At 50.5% G+C, this 21581-nt stretch overlaps 2 protein-coding genes across 2 annotated transcripts in view; one reads left to right on the top strand and one right to left on the bottom strand.

Moving 5' to 3' along the window:
- The window catches only part of TNFSF13 (TNF superfamily member 13), a 239485-nt gene that overhangs the window by 29215 nt on the left and 188689 nt on the right, over positions 1 to 21581 (bottom strand). The gene's annotated exons all lie outside the window — the stretch shown is intronic.
- On the top strand, positions 8629 to 14008 carry LOC128400081 (T-complex protein 1 subunit theta-like). Its single transcript, XM_053362075.1, has 2 exons — positions 8629 to 8827; positions 12294 to 14008. The coding sequence occupies exon 2, from the start codon at positions 12297 to 12299 to the stop codon at positions 13950 to 13952; it is 1656 nt and encodes a 551-aa protein (XP_053218050.1). The 5' UTR covers positions 8629 to 8827; positions 12294 to 12296; the 3' UTR covers positions 13953 to 14008.

Raw genomic sequence — 21581 nt, forward strand, 5'->3', positions numbered from 1 at the left:
CATGGGTTTGACCCAACTGTGGGAGGCAGTGGAAGACAGGAGGGCCTGGCGTGCTCTGGTCCAGGGGGTCACGAGGAGTCGGACACGACTAAAGAACAACAACAACAACATACCACAACCTTCCCGACCTGTAAAGCAGACTCATTTTCTCCACCTAGTTTTGTATTATGGCTGGTTACCTGTGAGAAAATGCTCCATATAGTCCACCCCCTGAGGCAACGTGCCCTTCCTGTCCCGTTCCTCCCTGCCGCCGCCCCCCACCTCCAGCTTTCTTGAAATTGACACTTCAGCTCACTGATGAGGCTGCATTTCCCTTCCTTTCCCCCTGGTACCCTTTGTTGCCAACTCACGTCCATCAAAGGCGCACCACCGCCTGAGCAGCTTGTGGTGGCAACCGGAAGATAGGGACTTAATAACAGGGCTCGCTGGGAGCTTGCTGATAATCCAAGACCAGTGGCAGCTCCCGGGCCGATAAGACCTTGCAAAACATCCAGCTAATCTACCTTCCTGGCAGCGGACTGGGGATGCTATGCTACCTGGGAGTCACGGGTGATGCTAATAATGAGACTCCAAATGGATTCTCCTTCTTCCAGGCAGAGGTGGGCGGGGGGAGTTGGAGAGCAACAGAGGAGGCCTCACACACACTGGCAAGGCTGAGCCCCTTCACCCCAAAACACCTGAAGGCAGTCAGCGTCCCCAAGGCGTCTGCTTCTGTCTTTCAAAGCTCCTGGGGGGGAAAAATAAAAACATTTAAAGGATGCATTGTAGGCTTATTGCCTCCAACTTGTGCTTTTGCTTAGGGCTGGGGGAGCTCTCTGGCTCTGTGTGCAGGTTGCATAGCTTACGGCAGGCAAGTTTTCCTTACTTTACTCCATTTTGCTTTGTTTTGTTTTGTTTGCCTTGTTTATTACTCAGGCTTCACCCCAAGGTCCCAGGGCGGGTTACAGCATCAAAGGTAAAGGTAAAGGGGTAAAGGGATCCCTGAACATTAGGTCCAGTCGTGACCGACTCTGGGGTTGCGGCGCTCATCTCGCTTTATTGGCCGAGGGAGCCGGCGTACAGCTTCCGGGTCATGTGGCCAGCATGACTAAGCCGCTTCTGGCGAACCAGAGCAGTGCATGGAAACGCCGTTTACCTTCCCGCCGGAGCGGTACCTATTGATCTACTTGCACTTTGATGTGCTTTCGAACTGCTAGGTTGGCAGGAGCAAGGACCAAGCAACGGGAGCCCACCCCGTCGTGGGGATTCGAACCGCCAACCTTCTGATCGGCAAGTCCTAGGCTCTGTGGTTTAACCCACAGCGCCACCCGCGTCAAAACCAGGCATCAAAAGCCATTTAAAACAACTTACAACCATAAAAATAAGGAAGTTCCTACAAACATACCCCTCAAATGACAAAAGCAAAGGTGAAGAGGGACACCTCAAGCATTCTCCTAAAGCTCTGTAATGAAGGTGCCAGGCGCACCCCTGTGGGGAGGGAGTTAAACAGCTTTGGGGCCACCACAAATAAGGCCCTTTCCCGGGTCAGCACCCACCTCTCTGAGCCTCTGAGGGCAGAGCTACTACCAAAAGGACCCCCTATGTCAATCTCAGCACCAGAGAGGGTCTGTAGGGCTGGAGGTGTCTTTTAAGCTGTTTGGGGCCTAGGTTACTTGTTCTCATTTTTTTCATAGGGGTATGTCAGCTACTCTCACAGTAATGCACATGGCCCTCCATCCGACTTCTACACCACTTGCATTTCTGAATTCTGAGATGGGTGGAAAGAGCCATTGATTCCTGGAAAGCTACCACTGCCAGTCAGTGTAGGCAGCTAATGGATCCCAATGGCCTAAGATGGTATAAGGCAGTTTCTTATCACAAATAGAGAACTAGCTACAGTGGTACCTCAGGTTAAGAAATTAATTCGTTCCAGAGGTCCATTCTTAACCTGAAACTGAAGCACCACTTTAGCTAATGGGGCCTCCCGCTGCTGCCACGCCGCTGGAGCACGATTTCTGTTCTCATCCTGAAGCAAAGTTCTTAACCCAAGGTACTATTTCTGGGTTAGCGGAGTCTGTAGCCTGAAGCATATGTAACACGAGGTACCATTGTATCCATTCCTTGCATGTTGCTCTCCTGTCCACCCACCTTGCAATTTCTCTTATAAAAACTCTTTGCCCCCCTCCTGCCTCCCAGCTGTTAGGAGCTGGCAAAGCAACTGTGCGATGCATTTAAAGCAGGGTCACAGCACTTTCAACAGTCATGGCTTCCCCAAAATAATCCTGGGAGCTGCCGTTTTTTAAGGCGCTGCTCAGAGAACCCTCCCAGGGCTACAATCCCAGAGTTCCTTGGCAAGAGAGATTGACCGTTAAACCGCTCCGGGAATTGTGGTTCTCTGAGGGGAATGGGGCCCCCATAAAAACTCTCAGCACTCTTATCAAACCGCAATTTCCAGGATTATTTAGAGGAGGTCATGACTGTTGAAGTAGTACAGTAGTACTTTAAATGTGCAGTGCAAGTGGAGCCTAAGTCTCTGGACTGGAAGATGGAAACATGGGGTGCCCGGTTCAGCTCTTTCTTAGCAGTCTGACTAGAGGGGGTTGCTTTGCCCCTTTCTGCAAGATCGGGCTAGCGGTTGCCCATTCTAGTCTCCAGATGTTATGTACTGAAGTTCTCACCCTGGGCCAGCAGGGGGATACTGTAAATAGTTTTCACTCTGGTCCACATATGCAAATAAGGGATTGAAAGTGACGTTCAGTGATTGGATAGTTACAGAAAATGGTTACTGTTGCGTTCTAGTGGAGCTCTATATAAGCAGGCTGGCTGAACCCTTTAGTTCAGTTCTGGCCTGTGAATAAACAAGAGCTGTTTGAAGAATTGCTGTGTTGTCTGATATGTTCACCCACAACTTAACACCAGAGGCTGCCCATTCTAAGACAGGTTGGAGAAAGACATACCCCTGGATACAATCCTTCCTTCACCACCCCTTCAACATTTGGGGAACTCCGAAGCAAGACTCACTCAAAACAAGCCTACTGTGAATGCTGCAAAAATCTCATTTTTCTTTTATTGGGTAAGCCCAAAAAGGCACATCACCATTCATTTAGCATCATTTCTGCTGCGCCCAGCCCTGGGAGAGAACACCTCTTTGCAGGCCCAAATCAGTCTTCTCCACAGTCCAAGCAATTTCTCGAGGGCCAAAATCACTATTGCTCGGGATCCCCTGGGAGCAGAAATCTTCCTCCTGTCTTGCTCTCACTCACCAAACACATACACAGCAGCTTTTTAAAATTATTTTGAAATTCACTGCCCAAATATTTCTGGCAAAGGCATTATCATGTGAAAGAGGGAGAACTACAGGAGGGCTGAGGGAGGGGGGAGACCGACTGGGACGGAGGGAACCAGAGCGATTAGGAATGTAGCAGGGCAACATCTGGAAAGGAAGCAAGGGCATAAAAGAGAAGGCAAAGGTTGCATGGCCTTGGTGGCATCCTTCTAGGAGAGGGGGCCCAGGGTCAGGGGCTCAGATTTCAGGGGCCAGAGCAGCGGCAAGAATTAAGGGGGAAACTGGAAAACCGTTAAAATGATATGCATTGAAACCCAACCAGGGGGACACGAGGAAGTCACTTAACAATGTTAATAAGATTAGTTTTAATAAGGTTTGGTTTTTGTTTTCTGTTTAGTTTTTAGTGCGTCTATAATTTTGTGAAAATCAATTTAAAAAATTGAAGAAAAAAAATTAAGGGGGAAAAAGCCAGGCCCATGGAGCAGGGGGAAGACTCCTCAGCTGTGGGGGACAGTTGGGATTCATGTGCCAAGGCTGAATCTGTTATGTACTGAAGTTCTCACCCTGGGCCAGCAGGAGGATACTATAGATAGTTATGCAAATGCAGGATCGAAAGCGACGTTCAGTGATTGGATAGTTGGTATGCAAATGAAGGATTGAAAGTGACGTTCAGTGATTGGCTAGTTACAGAAAATGGTTACTGTTGCGTTCTAGTGGAGCTCTATATAAGCAGGCTGGCTGAACCCTTCAGTTCAGTTCTCTTCTGGCCTGTGAATAAACAAGAGCTGTTTGAAGAATCGCTGTGTCGTCTGATACGTTTGCCCACAACTTAACAGAATCTGAGGCCACGGTTTTCCATCGGTTGTTTCAATAAGAAGGCCAACACCAAGCAGGAAATCTGAAGCTGTGGCTCTTAAGATGCACAGCCCAAGCTTAACCCCAGCAGAATCATAGAGTTGGAAGGGACCGTGACGGTTCTATGCCCCCCAAAAAAGTTAACATGGGAACTGTAGTTTCCCCCTTGCAGAGCAAAATGCAGCTCCCGGGATTCTTTTGGGGGAATCCGTGCGCTTTAAATGTGCATTGGGTGTTGTTGTAAACAAAAATTGCCCTTTTCCCTTATGGGGTATCCAAGAGCCCGTATAGAGTCCTTACATAGGTTCCCTATTGGTAGGAGAAAATAACAGAGGTCAACCAGAGAATATTGAGAAGCAAAGCAGCTAGTAAGCTTGATCTTTATTGATCTGTTGCAACAGGGTGCAGTGGCGTAGCGTGGGGGTGCAGGGGGGGCCGGGCGCAACATCTGGGGGGGCGCGCTTGCACTCGCAGCTCTCTGCCCCTACCTGGCTCACTCACTCACTCCACGGGTTAGGGGGCGCAAATTACTTGCCTTGCCCCGGGTGCTGACAACCGACGCTACGCCACTGACAGGGTGCTCCCCTCACCCGCAGGAGAGACCCCGAAAAATGGCGTGCAAGGCCTTATAAGGACTTTTGAAATTGCCACCCTGTAGATCAAGACCACCCCCAGAAACATCATACATACATCATAGAAGGGGTGTAGCCTCAGACCACCCCTCAGATACATCACACCTACATCACAGAAAAGGCGGTCTAAAACAGAAATTTGAATATTGTTTTTCTCCTGTTGTTGTTTATCTCCTGTCTGGCAGGTTACTTGATTGGATTGCCTGGGTAGCCTGGCCATTCTTTTGTAGTGATAAATACTTAGTTCCTGGGCCAGGTCACAGGCTCATACCCTATTCAAACACAGACATACCCCCAAGACAGGATTTGTGAAGGAAAAGACAATGGGGAAGCTTTTCCACTTTGACCTTGCAGAGAAAACATTTGCTCAGTTTAGGAATCAAAATGGCTTCAGGTCGGTCTTCCTGTGCTGATCTATGTACGTGCTTGGCTGGTACATTTATGAACATTACCATATATCTAAGACCTCAAAATTCCTATCACAGTGTGCCCTGAAAGTATTCAGCCCTCGCCTCAACGCCACCGCAGAATGAAAACAATGGTGCTAAGTTTTCCCAGAGACTTCGGATTCCTTGCCATCCAAAACCCCCTGCTCTTCCAGCGCCGGGAACACAGGCTGTTAGTTTAGGCGTGCCCAGAAATTTCTCCTTGGACGCTAAAGTTGGTCCGGCTGTCTTGTTGCTACCCAAACAGTCCAGCTGCCGGCTGAGAAATTCATGTGGCCTAGATAAATGAAGGGATTTTTTTTTTTAAAAAACCCCGAAGTCATTAAAGTCTTCACACGAGGGGCATCATTAGGTAAATTGCCCAGTGATGACTTTCTAAGTACCCCATTACAAGCGGGTGGGAGAATGCCACCCTCTGACAAAATGCCAGGGCACAGCATGCTCTGAGGCCTGTTTGGCACACCAATCTGGCTCAGCTCAGAGCGGTGGGAAGGTTCAGAGCAGCCAGTGCCACCCAGTTACCCTTGCAGGGTAACATCAGGGTCCCAGCGGTGTCTTCGTTCAAATCCGTTTTGCTGGATTTTGGACAGATGGCTTGAAAAACAGTTATGAGAAGGAGGCTGAAATATACTCAGAGTCAAGAGTGGATTTCATGCTCTTTATTCAGCTCATAGTGGTGAGGAGGAATGGAAGTCCCCTCAAAGTATCTGCTTTATATACATTATTTACACAATGGGCTGCACGTGATTGGCTAATTCCGGAATTCTCCTGTAGGCCAATCAGGTTGTGGATTCACTTCTATCTGGAGCTGGATTGGGTGGCTCCTGCCGACCAATCAGACGGCTGCATTGTTCTAGGACCAATCAGACTGCTGCATTCTGAATCCTATTGTTCTAGGACCAATCAGACTGCTGCATTTTGGATCCTATTGTTCTAGGACCAATCAAACTGCTGCAGTTCCAAACTATGCAACTCAGTACATAACAGAGGCCATCCCAGACTACGCCTGCCCCACAGCGGAATCAGCACAGTCCCAGAGTCTCGCCATCACACAAACAGAGCATCTAATCCAGCCTGTTCCAAAACGGCACCAATTCCTGGGGTGGCTCCATTATTTTCCCTATGGCTCCCCCAAAAAAGACAATACAGTAGTAACTCTCTCTCCTCAAACCCTGCCCTAAACCCTCAAAACAACACCTTCCCCACATTCTATTAAAGACCAGGGACATGAGAGATCTGCCAGCCCCAACTGGCTAATTCTTCCAGCTTCAAATCCATTTAGACAAATTCACGGAGAAGGCTGTCGATGGCCACTAGCCACAATGGCTCCGCTCGGCCTCTGTGGCTGGAGGCCGTGATGTTTCTGGGTACCAGCTGCATACCCTCCAACATTTCTCTGATGAAAATAGGGACGTCCGAAGGAAAAGCGGGACATTCCGGGATCAAATCAGAAACCAGGATGGCTTTTGTAAATCCGGGGCTGTCCCTGGAAAATAGGGACCCTTAGAGTATCAGCAGTTGCTGGAGGGAGAGAACGCTGTTGAGCTCGGATTCTGCATGTGGGTTTCCCGAAAGAGGCATCTGGCTGGCCACTGGCTGGCCCTATGGCCAGGGGCCTGATCCAGCACCCTTATTTTTACATTCTTACAAGAGGGAATGACAAGCCACAGTCCATTCAACAGGTTTTCCACAGGAGTGTGTCGTAATGGATTGCACCCTACGTCATTAGTGAAAGGTTCTTTTTTCCCCTTTTATGAAATAAATATTTGATTTTCAAAAATATAAACATACAACAAAACCAATTTCCAAATCCAAATATCAAGATTACTCTGAATTTCCTGACTGCCCCCCTTCCATGGGTCCTATTGAGCCTATTTTCATTTGCTTATCAATACCTCTTCACTTTCTTTATCTTTCTAAATTATGCATCGATTCTGTTACAAGTGTGTTTAAAACCCTGCCAATGTTTTAACCTGCTTACGATGATCTTGTATATAGATTATGAACTTTTCCCATTCTTTTTTGAAGTTCTTGTCTTCTTGGTTCCTGAGCTTCCCGCTTAATTTTGCCATTTCAGCATAGTCCGTCAACTTGGTTTGCCATTCTTCTCTGGTCATGAAGGAATGGGTTTCCAAAACCCAAAACTGACTGTGCAGGCAGTTTGAAACTGCACCAAAATCCCTATTTTTCCTTAGCTAAAATCCATTAACTCGAGCTCTGAGCTCAATGCATAAACAAAAGCCCTGCTGTATATACAAGTGCTGAGAGCCCTCTCCTTTATCAGTTGTGACGGCAACTATGGCCTTCACTGTAACAGTAGTAGCACAGAACAGAGAGAAGACATGTCTGTGCTTTATCTTACGTCCTGAACACACTCTGACACACAAACCCAGGTCCGGGAACAAATGCCAGAGCGTGTTCCCGGAGATTATTACCTCTTCCCCAGAGTAGGAAGAGGAAGATCCTTTTATGGTCAGAAGTACAGGAAGGAAGATCCTTTTACGGTTGAGAGTACCAGAGCAGGAACATATGTGATGTCAACCTGCATACATAGGCTGACGTGGTTGGAAGGAGGGAGAGGGTGCCTGGAGGATATATATATTGCATGAAACTTGTCATTTCTTTGGACTTGCTGTGGACTCACCACGCAAGTGCCTTCTGCTATCCAGAGAGCAGAATAAGCTCTTTCTTTGAACCAACTCGGTGTCATTTTGACTTCCTTCCTCCTGTCCTGGAGCAACGCAGACCCAATCGGTGAACTCCAATAAGGCTACAGTCAGGGCTGTCTCTTCCTTCCATCTCTGGGCTAGTAGCATCCGTGCGGCTGTTGTCACATACGTGAACAGTCTTTTCTGGTCCTTTGGGATCTCGGTACCATATAATTCCTAATAGAAAAGCTTTTGGGGGTTTTTAAACAAAGGTTGTTTTAAACATTTTTTTCATTTCATTACATATCATTTCCCAGAATTTTTTTATTACTTTACAGGTCCACCACATATGATAAAAGGTTTTCTTTCTTTTTACTGGATCAGGTGCAGAAATGTCTTGGAACAACTCTGCAGCCTGTGACATCAATACAGTGGTACCTCGGGTTACATACACTTCAGGTTACAGACGCTTCAGGTTACAGACTCCACTAACCCAGAAATAGTACCTCGGGTTAATAACTTTGCTTCAGGATGAGAACAGAAATTGTGCTCCAGTGGCGCGGCGGCAGCAGGAGGCCCCATTAGCTAAAGTGGTGCTTCAGGTTAAGAACAGTTTCAGGTTAAGAACGGACCTCCGGAACGAATTAAGTACTTAACCCGAGGTACCACTATAGATACGAGCGCCTTTGCACCTTTACGTCTCGTCCAGTGGCAGTCTACCCCAGCAGGGACGTGCTTTGTGCATCAGAAGCTGGGCTGGCAGTCGGCAGGGACAGTGCAGAAGGAGGGTTACTCTGTGCCTGGGTCACCACATGGCCTCACAGGAAGGTGCTCTGTGCCCGCTGGAATGTGCCACTGTGACATCACCCCCCTCGACCTCCCACCCCAGAAGCAGCCGTTAAACGGCTGATTCTGCCAGCCGAGTCCTGGCACCTCGGAGCTCCCTAGCAATCTCCAGACGTCTATTCTCGCTTTGCTCCAGTAGGTTGCCTCTTGATGCACGGGCAGAAGGTTGTAGGGGCAAGTGAAGGGGTGCGGTTTTCAGGCTGTCTAAAGCCCCAAGGGACGCGGGTGGCGCTGTGGGTAAAACCTCAGCGCCTAGGACTTGCCGATCGCATGGTCGGCGGTTCGAATCCCCGCGGCGGGGTGAGCTCCCGTTGCTCGGTCCCTGCTCCTGCCCACCTAGCAGTTCGAAAGCACCCTTAAGTGCGAGCAGATAAATCGGTACTGCTTTATAGCGGGAAGGTAAACGGCGTTTCCGTGTGCTGCGCTGGTGCTGGCTCACCAGAGCAGCTTCGTCACGCTGGCCACGTGACCTGGAAGTGTCTCCGGACAGCGCTGGCCCCCGGCCTCTTGAGTGAGATGGGCGCACAACCCTAGAGTCTGTCAAGACTGGCCCGTACGGGCAGGGGTACCTTTACCTTTACCTAAAGCCCCAAGACCTTAGAGAGAAGGGGGAGAGGCATTAACCACTGGCAATCTACCGTATTTTTCGCTCTATAAGACGCACCAGACCACAAGACGCACCTAATTTTTGGAGGAGGAAAACAAGAAAAAAAATATTCTGAATCCCAGAAGCCAGAACAGCAAGAGGGATCACTGCGCAGTGAAAGCAGCAATCGCTCTTGCTGTTCCAGCTTCTGGGATAGCTGCGCAGCCTGCATTCGCTCCATAAGACGCACACACATTTCCCCTTACTTTTCAGGAGGGAAAAAGTGAGTCTTATAGAGCAAAAAATGTGGTGTTTTCTTTTAAGGGAAAGCAGCCCACAGGGTTAAACTTGAGGCTTGACACAGCCATATTCTTAGCAATTTTGGACAGCTGGTATAAGACACACATCTTAATCTGTATCGTGGCACCTGTGGAAAGTGTGCTGTTGCCAACAATTAAGCAGGCAGGTCCCTGCCCGCAAGGGACCTACAATACGACGAATAACCCAAAGGAACAGAGGAAGGGGAAGGGAATGCAGGCAGCCATAAACAAGGACGAATCTGCAAGTATTACAGTGAAACTGGCACCAGATTTGGGATGGTTCCCCCATGCAGGACGCCAAGCCGATGGGGTGCAAGATTGAGAAGTTCCATAACTGAGGAGATCCATTTGGGGGCGCCCAATTTTGGCCTCGCACAGGGTGCCACAGTACCAAAGTCCACCCCTGGCGACACAGATGCGTTTTATTTATTAAAACCTTCCATCGGGCTAGATTTCAAGGCAGCCTGTATAAACAGACACAAAATGAAAGCAGCAGGTAAAGCCTTAGAGCTAAGTGATAATATACATTCTTAGGCTCCGTTTCAGGAAGGAATGGGAAGAAAGTGGTGGTGTTAAGGGGCTCGTGGAAAAGGTGGGTTTTGAGGCAGGGTGTGAAGGGGAAAAGAAGGGACATTGCACAGGGTTCCTGGGAGCCATAACAGGGGCAGGGGGGAAATTTGATCCACTTCACATTAAAAAGGGACACGGGTGGCACTGTGGGTTAAACCACAGAGCCTTGGACTTGCCGATCAGAAGGTCGGGGGTTCAAATCCCCGCAACGGGGTGAGCTCCCATTGTTCGGTCCCTGCTCCTGCCAACCTAGCAGTTCAAAAGCATGTGGAAGTGCAAGTAGATAAATAGGTACCGCTCTGGCGGGAAGGTAAACGGCGTTTCCGTGCGCTGCTCTGGTTCGCCAGAAGCGGCTTAGTCATGCTGGCCACATGACTAAGCCGGCTCCCTCGGCCAGTAAAGCAAGATGAGCGCTGCAACCCCAGAGTCGGCCACGACTGGACTTAATGGTCAGGGGTCCCTTTACCTTTACTTACATTAAAAGGGCAAATTTACCTTGTTCACATTTCCCGAAATGACACACGAACCTAAACACAAGCCGTCCTTCGCAACGCGCCCTTCTTGGATTTTACCGTGCCTTTTTCCAGCCACATAATGCATTCGAAAATTCATATGCTAGGGCAAAGTATCCATATACAGTGGTACCTTGATTCTCAGACTTAATCCATTCTGGAAGTCCATTCTAAAAGCAAAGCGTTCCAAAACCAAGTCACACTTTTCCATAGAAAGTAATGCAAAATGGATCAATCCGTTCCAGACTTTTAAAAACAACGCCTAAAACAGCAATCTAACAAAACCTTTGATCCATAAAATGAAAGCAATAATCAATGTACTGTACTATAAAATAAATAAGACAGTATTGTTGATGATAAAAATTAAAAATAATAATAATTCATACCTGCACTGATGCTAGTCCTTGTTTGGATGGGGGGATTTTATCCATTTCTGCAGTCGCACAATCAATCAGTAGCTGAACTGGGTTCCACACAGTCACAAAAACAAATTAACCAAAAAAGCTTTAAAAACAAAAACGTAAAATAAGTAGCAGAAACAAAAGTGCCAAACTTAATCCATTCCGGAAGTCCGTTTGACTTACGAAATGTTCAAAAACGAAGGCGCAGCTTCTGATTGGTGCAGGTGCCCCGGAAACAATAGCCGACAGCCGCATCGGACGTTCAGCTTCCGAAAAATGTTCAGAAACCGGAACACTTCCGAGTTTTCAGCGTTTGAGAACCAAGGCGTTTGGGAACCAAGATGTTTGGGAACCAAGGCGTTTGAGAACCAAGGCGTTTGGGAACCAAGGTGCCACTGTATTTGCACAGATGAGTGAAAAAGGCGTACAAGAATGCATTATGTTTGGGAAAATCCGGTATAGTGTATTAAGGAAAAGTGCTTTGCAAAAATGGATATGTTGGAAAAAATATTCTATGCAAAACTTCATTACATCTGGGAAAATTGCTTTTCAACAGTAGGTGCGTTAGAGGAATCCGTATAGAAAAATGGGTCTATTGGGATAAATTTTGACTAAAACGTTGAATCTTCATGAGGATTTTGGGAGGCTGTGAGAGGTGCGGAGACAGCAGGGGAGAAAGGGTGGAGGGTGGAGGAGGAGGCAGAATAGTAATAGTAATTTATTATTTGTACCCCGCCCATCTGGCTGGGTTTCCCCAGCCACTCCAGGCAGCTTCCAACAAAATATTAAAATACAATAATTCATCAAATATTAAAAGCTTCCCTGAACAGGGCTGCCTTCAGATGTCTTCTATGTCAGGTAGTTGTTTATCTCTTTGACATCTGGTGGGAGGGCGTTCCACAGGGCGGGTGCCACCACCGAGAAGGCCCTCTGCCTGGTTCCCTGTAACTTCGCTTCCCGCAGTAAGAGAACTGCCAGAAGGCCCTCAGAGCTGGACCTCAGTGTCTGGGCAGAACAATGGGGGTGAAGGTATACTGGGCTGAGGCCATATACCTGGCCCTGTATTTACGAAATGGCCCTGCATTTACAAAATGGCTGCCGTGGCTGGTTTCCCACATCCCTAAATCCTACCAGGGGCTGGAGATGGCGCTTTCCCACAGCCAGGTGGACTTTCCAAACACTGAAGCCCACCCTGTGCCTCTCCCTCCACAGGTGATGGCTGCCCACGTCCCCCAAGCCCCCGGGCTGCCCCAGATGCTCAAGGCGGGCATGAAGTACTTCAGCGGCCTGCAGGAAACCCTCTTCAGCAACCTCACAGCCTGCAAGGCCTTGGTGCGCTCCTTGCGCACCTGCTACGGCCCCCTGGGCCGCAACAAGCTGGTGGTCAACCACCTCGGCAAGAACTTCCACACCTCCCACGCCGCCACCATCCTCCGGGAGCTGGAGCTAGAGAACCCGGTGGCCTGCCTTCTCCGCACCGCGGCCGAGACGCAGGACGTGGAGACGGGGGACGGGACCAATTTCGTCATCCTCTTGGCCGGGGCACTCTTGGAGAACGCCGAAAAGCTCCTTCATTCAGGGCTGCCGGTGGTCCACATCCGGGCCGGCTACGAGATGGCCTGCAAGGAGGTCCTGCGCTTGCTCCCCGGCCTGTCCTGCTACGTCCTGAAGAACCCGCGCGACGTCGAAGAGGTGCTGTGGGTCCTGCAGGCTGCCGTGGGCAGCAAGGTCTTCGGACACCAAAAAGCCTTGGCCAGGCTGGTGGCCAAGGCCTGCATCCTGGTGCTGCCGCCGGACCGCGCGGCCTTCAACGCGGACCTCATCCGCGTCTGCAAGATCCTCGGGGGCGGGGTGGCCGACTCCAGCGTGGTGGAAGGGGTGGTCGTCTGCGCGGAGGCCGAAGGGATCGTCCGGCGCGTGGAGAGGGCCCGCATTGCGGCCTACTCCTGCTGCTTTGGCCCGTCTGGTTTCGAGGCGAAGAGCACCGTCGTCTTCAACAGCGCGTCGGACATCAAGCTCTTCAGCAAAAGCGAGGAGAACATCATCGAGCAGCGGATTCTGGACCTGGCCAGAGCCGGCGTCACCGTGGTGGTGGTCGGGGGCAAGGTACATGAGTTGGCACTCTTCTATGCCAACCGGTACCGGCTGATGGTTGTCCGGCTGTGCTCCCGGATGGAGCTACAGCACCTGTGCAAGGCGGTGGGGGCCACTCTGCTGCTGACTGTGACCCCGCCGGCGCCTGAGGAGCTGGGCCACTGCCGCCGCGTCTACATGAGCGAGATTGGCAGCACCAACGTGGTCGTCTTCAGCCAAGACGGCATCGCTTGCCCTGTGGTCACCATCATGCTCAGAGGGGCCACCACGGAGATGTTAGACTGTGTGGAGGAGGCCATCCACGATGGCATCAACGTCTACAAGGTCTTGGGCAGCGATGCCCGGCTGCTGCCTGGCGCCGGGGCCACCGAGATGGCGCTGTCGGTGCGGCTCAGCACCTTGGGGATGTACTTTCCCGGATCCGAGCAGTACGGCATCTTGGAGTTTTCCCAGGCCCTGAAGACCCTCCCGGCTACCCTGGCGGAAAACGCAGGCCTGCCGGTCAATGAGGTGATGGCCAAGATTGAGGTGCAGCACCAGCTGGGCACCCAGAACACAGGCCTCAGGCTGGCGAGCGAGGAGGCGGGCACCATTGATGCCGCCAAGGAAGGGCTGTTTGACCCGTTCTTGGTGAAGTACCGAGGCATCATGCTTGCGACCCAGACGGCCGTCACGCTGCTGGGCGTAAGCGAGGTCATGATGGCCAAGAAGAGTGGTGGGCCCAAGCCTAGAGGGGAGAACCCTAACTGGGACCAAGAACCAGACGCGTTGGATTGACGTCTTGGATACTAGCCAATGTCACCTTATGAATAAAGTACAATGGCCATGGTTAACTGGGTTGGTCTCTCTCTCTCTCTCTCTCTCTCTCTCAGATAAGATAGATAGATAGATAGATAGATAGATAGATAGATACACACACACACACACCCTCTGGGGTTGCCCATCTGGTTAAGTGGGCAAGAGAAACATTACTGTCCTGTTTGCCACAAATACACTTTACACAGACTCATGAAACTGTTGCATCGGAAGAGGGTCAACCTCCTGCAACTCCAGGTCATCACAGCTGATGTTCTTTCCCATTGAACAAAAATGATAAATATGGATGCTGGGAGCCCAAATTCTGCTCCATATATTGTGCAAATTAGCTGAGATCAGCGTGTCATTATGGGGAGGAGATAAGACTATTCCAGAGCACTGAAGTTCATCCCATTAGCTGCACTATACCCTGGCTGCTACATGCCCAGGTTGGACAGAGAACTCAGGAGAAAAGTGAGACCAGAATGCCATAGCTGTCAACTTACAGATTTGAAAATAAGGGACCAGCAGCCTTGAAAATAAGGGACCAGCAGCCAAAATAAGGGACCTGCAGCCTCACCTGTTCCAGGCACTCCAGTCTTCCTGTCCTCCTGCAGTCTGGTCAAACTCATGCTGGTAGCTTCGAGAACACTGTCCAACCAACTTTGTAACCAGAGGTTCAACTGAATAGAATCTGAATCACATGCACCACAAGGCCTATGCAGCCTCAACTTAAGATGGCTCCCCGGCCTGGCTTTGCACTGCAAAGTTTGCAGCAGCACATGCAACAAAATGGCGTCCAGCATTCAAAAACCCCCTCAGCTTGCATTAACTAGCCACACACAAGGCATGCAAGCTCCACCCCCCAGTCGTTCTTAGACTCCTTATTGGGTGAGCAACACAGCCAAGCAACACAGTTGGAGCCTCCCTCCTCCCTGGCCGGCAGGGAGGGAGGGAGAGGAGCTGCTTCCTTTGAAATTTAAGGGACATTTAAGGGACATCCAACAATAAGGGACAGCAGCGGGACATGGCGCTGGAATAAGGGACTGTCCCTTCAAATAAGGGACACTTGACAGCTATGGAATGCTTGGTGCAGAGCTAGAGGTTTTGGACTACAACTCCCATCAAGCACTGCTGCCTAGGAGTTGTAGGCCAAAACCTCTGCTTGAGCACCAGGTTCCAGCTGGGAGGATGGAGAGGAAGTTATTCCTGATTGGCTTTTGGCATTTGCACCTCCCACCTCACCCTCACAACAAACCTGCAAGGGAAGAGGAAGTGGATGAGCTTCACAAATGACCGTGCCAGGATTTGAACCTGGCTCTCCCTGTCCAGCCCATGACAAAAGAAAAGAAAAACACAATCTATAAGTCGCTTGTAATCCCCAGGTCTCTAAGGAACTTGCATTAAAGAAAAATATAGGCCCATGCATAATAGCACAGCCGGAAAAGCGGGGATAATATAATACATTAACATTTCATACAGAATACAACTTATGGGAAAACAAAAGCAGCAAACCAGACCCATAAACAGTAGCAAACAACTACTGTATTCAAACACCCAGTAATTAGCAGATAAACAAAATCTCACCCTTCCCTTCACATCGAACCAACAATCTGCCCCACTTAATCTCCCACCCCAGATTTAGGGCTGTGCGGGTGGTTTCCCTGCACAGGGCAACAAGAGTGGGTGGGGTATAGATAATAAAATTATTATTATTATTATTATTATTAAGCCGAGGCGGTGCAAAATATATAATAATATAATAAAACCTATATTTATATGAGTAGCTACTGAGAATATCCATCAGAAAGCAGCTGCACCAAAAGGAATTATTGTAAAAATAAGAAATATTGGGGTGGATTTCATCCTTGCTCAGGACGCCGTTATTACCAAAGTCCATCCCCGCACTCAGAAATCTGGTGTTAGGCCAGCTACTGCAAATCTGCCGTGGGTACGTCCAATGTCATCCACCAGAGATGGTCTGGCATTTCTCCTCCCATCTTCAGTGGGGAGCAGTAGCAAAGCAAAGCAGGGAGGTGGCAGCAAAAGTTTCAGAGCATGGGGCAAATATCTGCTGCGGCCGAGAAGGGATAATAGACTGAGCCACGGGCACTGAGTCCTGGAATCCGCTGTGCTCAGCCTAAAGCGAGGCCATGTTTAAGGAGTCCGGGATCAGGGCAAAGTGGCCAGAACTGGATGGAAGCAACAAAGCTGTCCCAACAGGTCGGCACACCCACCTGCCAAACTTTTGAACATGGGACGAGCCATGCTCACTCACGAGACTGCAGGGCATTTAGATGCTCACTGCCACATGGAGGATGCATTTGTGGCCAGCAAGGGAAGCACCGCCAGGTCCCGGGGAATAAGCCCATTGATTTCCACCCCTCCAGCAGTGGGCCTCTGCTCCTTTCCCCGGGAGGAGAAGAACAGAGAGGGGAGTCCTGCTTCCCTCAGCCAGGGCAGCCAAGTCCCGGGAAGAGGCCTCCGTTCTCCTGTCTCAGCTTCTTCTCTCCCCCCCCCCCGACTGCCACGTCTCACTTCTGTTTCCCCTCCTTGTCAATCAGCCAGCATCCCAAACCTGAGGCTGGCGATGCCTTGGGACTCAGGACACCAGCAGTGGGCAGGGCTGAAGCCGTCGGTGGACATAACAGCACCAGAGCAGCCCGCTGGATCAAGCTAATGTCCCAGGGGTGGAGGAAGGGGGGAGTTGGGGGCGGCTCTCCCCAGGTGTCGTCGCTGGGGGGGTGACATCCGGCGCACCACCCGCCCACAACTCCCAAGCCTACTTCAAGCTGTCGGGGGAAAGAGTGGAGCTGCGCCACCTTGCCAGCAGCCTTCCCCCTTCATTTTGACAGCTCGGGGGAGCTTTGGGGGCCACAGGCAGGCAGCGCACCATCCCCCCCTCCCAGGATGGTTCCTGGGGGGGGGGAATAAGCCTCTAGTGAGCTGTCTGTGCTGGGCCCAGGGGTAACCTGAGTAATGCGGTCCAGGTCCAGTCCCGTATCCAAGGGTTCCGCAAGGAGTCAGTCTGACAGGGCCAAGGCAGGAAATCAGGCACAAGATCACAGGCAGGTTCTGACAAACAGCAATGTCGCTCCTGCAATCTGGGGCTGGGTCCGACAGCCTTTTATCTCTATCGGGGTAGCGGCCGGTCCTGATCCCCCGGCGACTCGCCTCCCTCTCTCACCCAAAGGCGAGCACTCCTCCTGCGAGAACTCAGGTCTCTCCTTCTCTCAGACCTCAGTCTCTGCAGCTCGGGAGACATCGGTGGGTTACCAGACCCAGAGGCCGCCTCAGCCTCCCCTGACCCAACCGGTAGTGGAGCAGCTGTAACTGATGGCCCAGCTGAAGGCAACGAGGTCATCCCCGCATCTGGAGCCAGGGCAGGCTCAGGCCCCTGACTCGGCCCAGCTGGTGCTTGTTGCAGGGGAACATGTGCAGACTGGGGCTCTTCAGGATCAGGCCCCAGACTAGGTTCAGATGATGCCTGGGGCAAAGGATTCGGTGCGGACTGAGACACCTCTGGCTCTGAGTCTGAGCCCGAGTCCCAGGCCATCACACTGTCAAAAGGAAGAGGGAAGGGAGGAAGGCTGCTGTTTTTATTACTGTTACTATCTTATTACTGTGCTTGTACCCCGCCTAACTGGCCAGGCCTCCCCAGCCACTCTGAGCGGCTTCCAACAGGATTTTAAAAACACAATAAAGCATCAAACATTAAAAACTTCCCTAAACAGGGCTGCCTTCAGATGTCTTCTAAAAGTCAGCTAGTTGTTTATTTCCTTGACATCTGGTGGGAGGGAGTTCCACAGGGTGGGTGCCACCACCGAGAAGGCCCTCTGCCTGGCTCCCTGTAACCTCACTTCTCGCAGGGAGGGAACCACCAGAAGGCCCTCGGAGCTGGAGCTCAGTGTCCGGGCTGAACGATGGGGGTGGAGATGCTCCTTCAGTAATTCCCGCCATACCCTTTCTTTCTCTGCCATGCACCCCCTTCTCCCCCCCGCCAACAATTGCTCCAGGGGATACAGACTGTGCTATCTCTTGTGCACCAACATTACAGCCCGGAGATCCCCAATCCTATCCAAGTCCTTTTCCAGAACCAAAACAGGAAGTCTCCCTAACCTGAATGTGTATTTACAGTCTTAAGAACATAAGACGAGCCCTGCAGGATCAGGCCCATGGCCCACCTAGTCCAGCATCCTGTTCTCACAGTGGCCAACCAGATGCCCCGATGGGAAACCCGCAATCAGGATTCGAGCGCAGGACCCATCTCCCCTCCTGCACTCTGCAGCAACTGAAATCTGGAAGCCCTGCTGCCTCCTTTGGGTCTGCTTATTCCCTAGATTTTCCCTGGAGGAGAGGGTCTCCTGATTCGTAACGGGGGGGGGAGGGCAGGCGAAGGAGAAGCAGGGCTTCGTTCTGTGGCTCCCAATTCTCTCAGCCGCCAGCGCAAAGCAGCCGTTCCAAAGGCTTTTCTGGCATAGCTGCACCTGCATCCGTTTGGCGGCGCCGTCCAAGAGCAGCAATTAGCGAGCGCGCTTCCCCCATCCAGGCGTAATTAACTAAATGGCCCCCGCAAATAAGGCCCGTCTCGCGGTAATCAATTATATTAACGCGCGGCTAACAGAAAAGGCTGCTCCGTTTTGGGCGCCGGCCTGGGGACCCAGATGTTGGCTGTTTCGGCTGAGGCCGGGCGTCGGTGAGGCCAGTGTGGTTGGAGATGGAAAAAGATGTGCTGCACACAGCAGGATCCCGGCCAGGTTCTCCTGCGCAAGCCCAGTTGAAATGAGGGTGGAAGGGTCTGGAAACCAAGCCCGGTGAGGAACAGTTGTGGTACCTGGGTCTGTTTCGCCCGGAAAAGAGGAGATGGGGGAGCCATCTTAATGTATCTCCCACCATGTGCAAGATGGTGCAAACTCGTTTTCTGCTGCTCAGGAGGGCAGGACCCAAACCGATGGGTTCAAATGACAAGAAAGGAGATTCTGACATGTTAACGGAGAAATCTGAGGGCCCCAAACTGTTAACAGAGAAATATGAGGGCCAGGAATACCAGCCAGGAATACCAGAGCAAAACAGCAGCCAGTAGGCTTGGTCTTTATTGAAGACTGTCACGACAGGACTCCCACCTGCCACAAGGTGGAACAAGATGGAAGCCCCGAACAAAAGAGCCCCCAAACTTTTATTAGCTGCTAATCCCCATGTTAAAAAAGGTAAAGGGATCCTTGGCCATTAGGTCCAGTTGTGACCAGCTCTGGGGTTGCGGCACTCATCTCGCTTGATTGGCCGAGGGAGCCGGCGTACAGCTTCCGGGTCATGTGGCTAGCATGGCTAAGCCGCTCCTGGCAAACCAGAGCAGCGCACGGAAACGCTGTTTACCTTCCCACCAGAGCAGTACCTATTTATCTACTTGCACTTTGACGTGCTTTCAAACTGCTAGGTGGGCAGGAGCAGGGACCGAGCAACGGGAGCTCACCCTGTCGCGGGGATTTGAACCGCCGACCTTCTGATCGGCAAGTCCTAGGCTCTGTGGTTTAACCCACAGTGCCACCTGTGTCCCGAATCCCCATGTTACACCCCCCAAACTACATCACGGTTACATCATGAAAGGGGAGGTCTGGTGGCAGTAATCTGGGCATCCTGGACCCTGCCCCATGGTTCCCCTTGCCCTCCACCAAACACCCATCAAGTGAAACAAAAGAGATCTTTACATTTCCCTGTTTCCCAGCCAAGTTAATAAAAAAAAAAAAAAGTGTCCCCGGTTTCATTGAAAAAAATCTGGTAAACATAGCTGTTTTAGTGGTTGTTTTTAAAAGTCTGGAACGGATTAATCCATTTTGCATTACAGTGGTACCTCGGGTTACATACGCTTCAGGTTACAGACTCCGCTAACCCAGAAATAGTGCTTCAGGTTAAGAACTTTGCTTCAGGATGAGAACAGAAATTGTGCTCTGGTGGCGTGGCGGCAGCAGGAGGCCCCATTAGCTAAAGTGGTGCTTCAGGTTAAGAACAGTTTCAGGTTAAGTACAAACCTCCGGAACGAATTAAGTACTTAACCCGAGGTACCACGGTACTTTCTATGGGAAAGTACGCCTTGGTTTTGGAACAGACTTCCAGAAGGGATGAAGTTAGAGAACGAAGGGACCACTTTACTTAGGTTCTTATGCCCACCCTGGCTGGTCCTGGTGACTTTGCTGGACCTTTTTATTTCCAAGCAAGATTGTTGAAAGCGTGACTGGTTGTAGCAGTCCAGTGTGTGTGTGTGTGTGTGTGTGTGTGTGTGTGTGTGTGTGTGTCAGCCTGTGTGTTCATGTGTGAAGTTTTGAATGTCTTGGCGCACATAGTTGTGAATGGGCAAGAGGCGCAGACTAGTGTGTCCGTGGGCTTTGGGGGGAGAATTCGTAAGGAGACAGGAAAATAAGAACATAAAATGAATCTGCTGGAACAGTCCAATGGCCCATTTAGTCCAACCAGAATAACTTTGTGGCAGTAAGATCTGTTCGACAGTGGGAGATGATGGACTCTCTTTCCTTTGAGGTCTTTAACCAGAAATTGAATGGTCATGCTTTAATAATAATAATAATAATAATAATAATAATAATAATAATAATAATATAATAGTTGAGATTGCTGCATTGGGGGGGGGGTTGGACTAGATGACCCTTGGGGCCCCTTCCAACTTAATTCCTTGATTCTGGTCTAAATTCAAGTCATTGCTTAATGGGTTCCATGCTCAGAAAGGCGCCCTCTGGTGGCTGCAGGCAGCAGCTTTTGAGGCAAACCTGAACCTTTGGACCTCTGCCATTTTTGAAAGATGCTTACGGAACGTCTTACAAATTCTCTCCTGCTGCCAGATTTAATCTGTCAGGGTGTGGATGACTGGATTGAGCCACATATTTGGAACAACGACAAAAGGCGGAATAGGTTTTCGTTATTTCGTTTTTAAATTCATAGCATTTGTTTCCCCCTCCCCACCCCACGAGACATCACCTTGCCAACAAAGGTCCGTATAGTAAAAGCTTTGGTTTTCCCAGTAGTGATGTATGGAAGAAGTGAGAGCTGGACCATAAAGAAGGCTGATGGCCGAAGAATGGATGCTTTTGAATTCTGGTGCTGGAGGAGACTCTTGAGAGTCCCATGGACTGCAAAAAGATCACACCTATCCATTCTGAAGGAAATCAGCCCTGAGTGCTCACTGGAAGGACAGATCCTGAAGCTGAGGCTCCAAGACTTTGGCCACCTCATGAGAAGAGAAGACTCCCTGGAAAGGACCCTGATGCTGGGAAAGATGGAGGGCGCAAGGAGAAGGGGACGACAGAGGACGAGATGGTGGGACAGTGTTCTCGAAGCTACAAACATGAGTCTGACCAAACTGCGGGAGGCAGTGGAAGACAGGAGTGCCTGGCATGCTCTGGTCCAGGGGGTCACGAAGAGGCGGACACGACTAAACAACTAAACAACAACAACCCACCCCAAACCAATTATGAATTTAGGAGAAAGGGGACAGGAATCCCAGAGATCAGCACAAACTTGGAACAAGTGTTACTATGGTGGAAGAAGGGGGGGAATCTTGCTTCAGAAAGGAAAGGAGGCCCTAAGCCTCCGTTCCACCCACCC

The sequence above is a fragment of the Podarcis raffonei genome, chromosome 13 (genome assembly GCF_027172205.1).
Source record: "Podarcis raffonei isolate rPodRaf1 chromosome 13, rPodRaf1.pri, whole genome shotgun sequence".
Classification (NCBI taxonomy): domain Eukaryota; kingdom Metazoa; phylum Chordata; class Lepidosauria; order Squamata; family Lacertidae; genus Podarcis; species Podarcis raffonei.

What these genes read in the sequence shown, in the direction of transcription:
- LOC128400081 (XM_053362075.1), top strand. Translation starts at nt 12,297, where the DNA reads ATGGCTGCCCACGTCCCCCAAGCCCCCGGGCTGCCCCAGATGCTCAAG.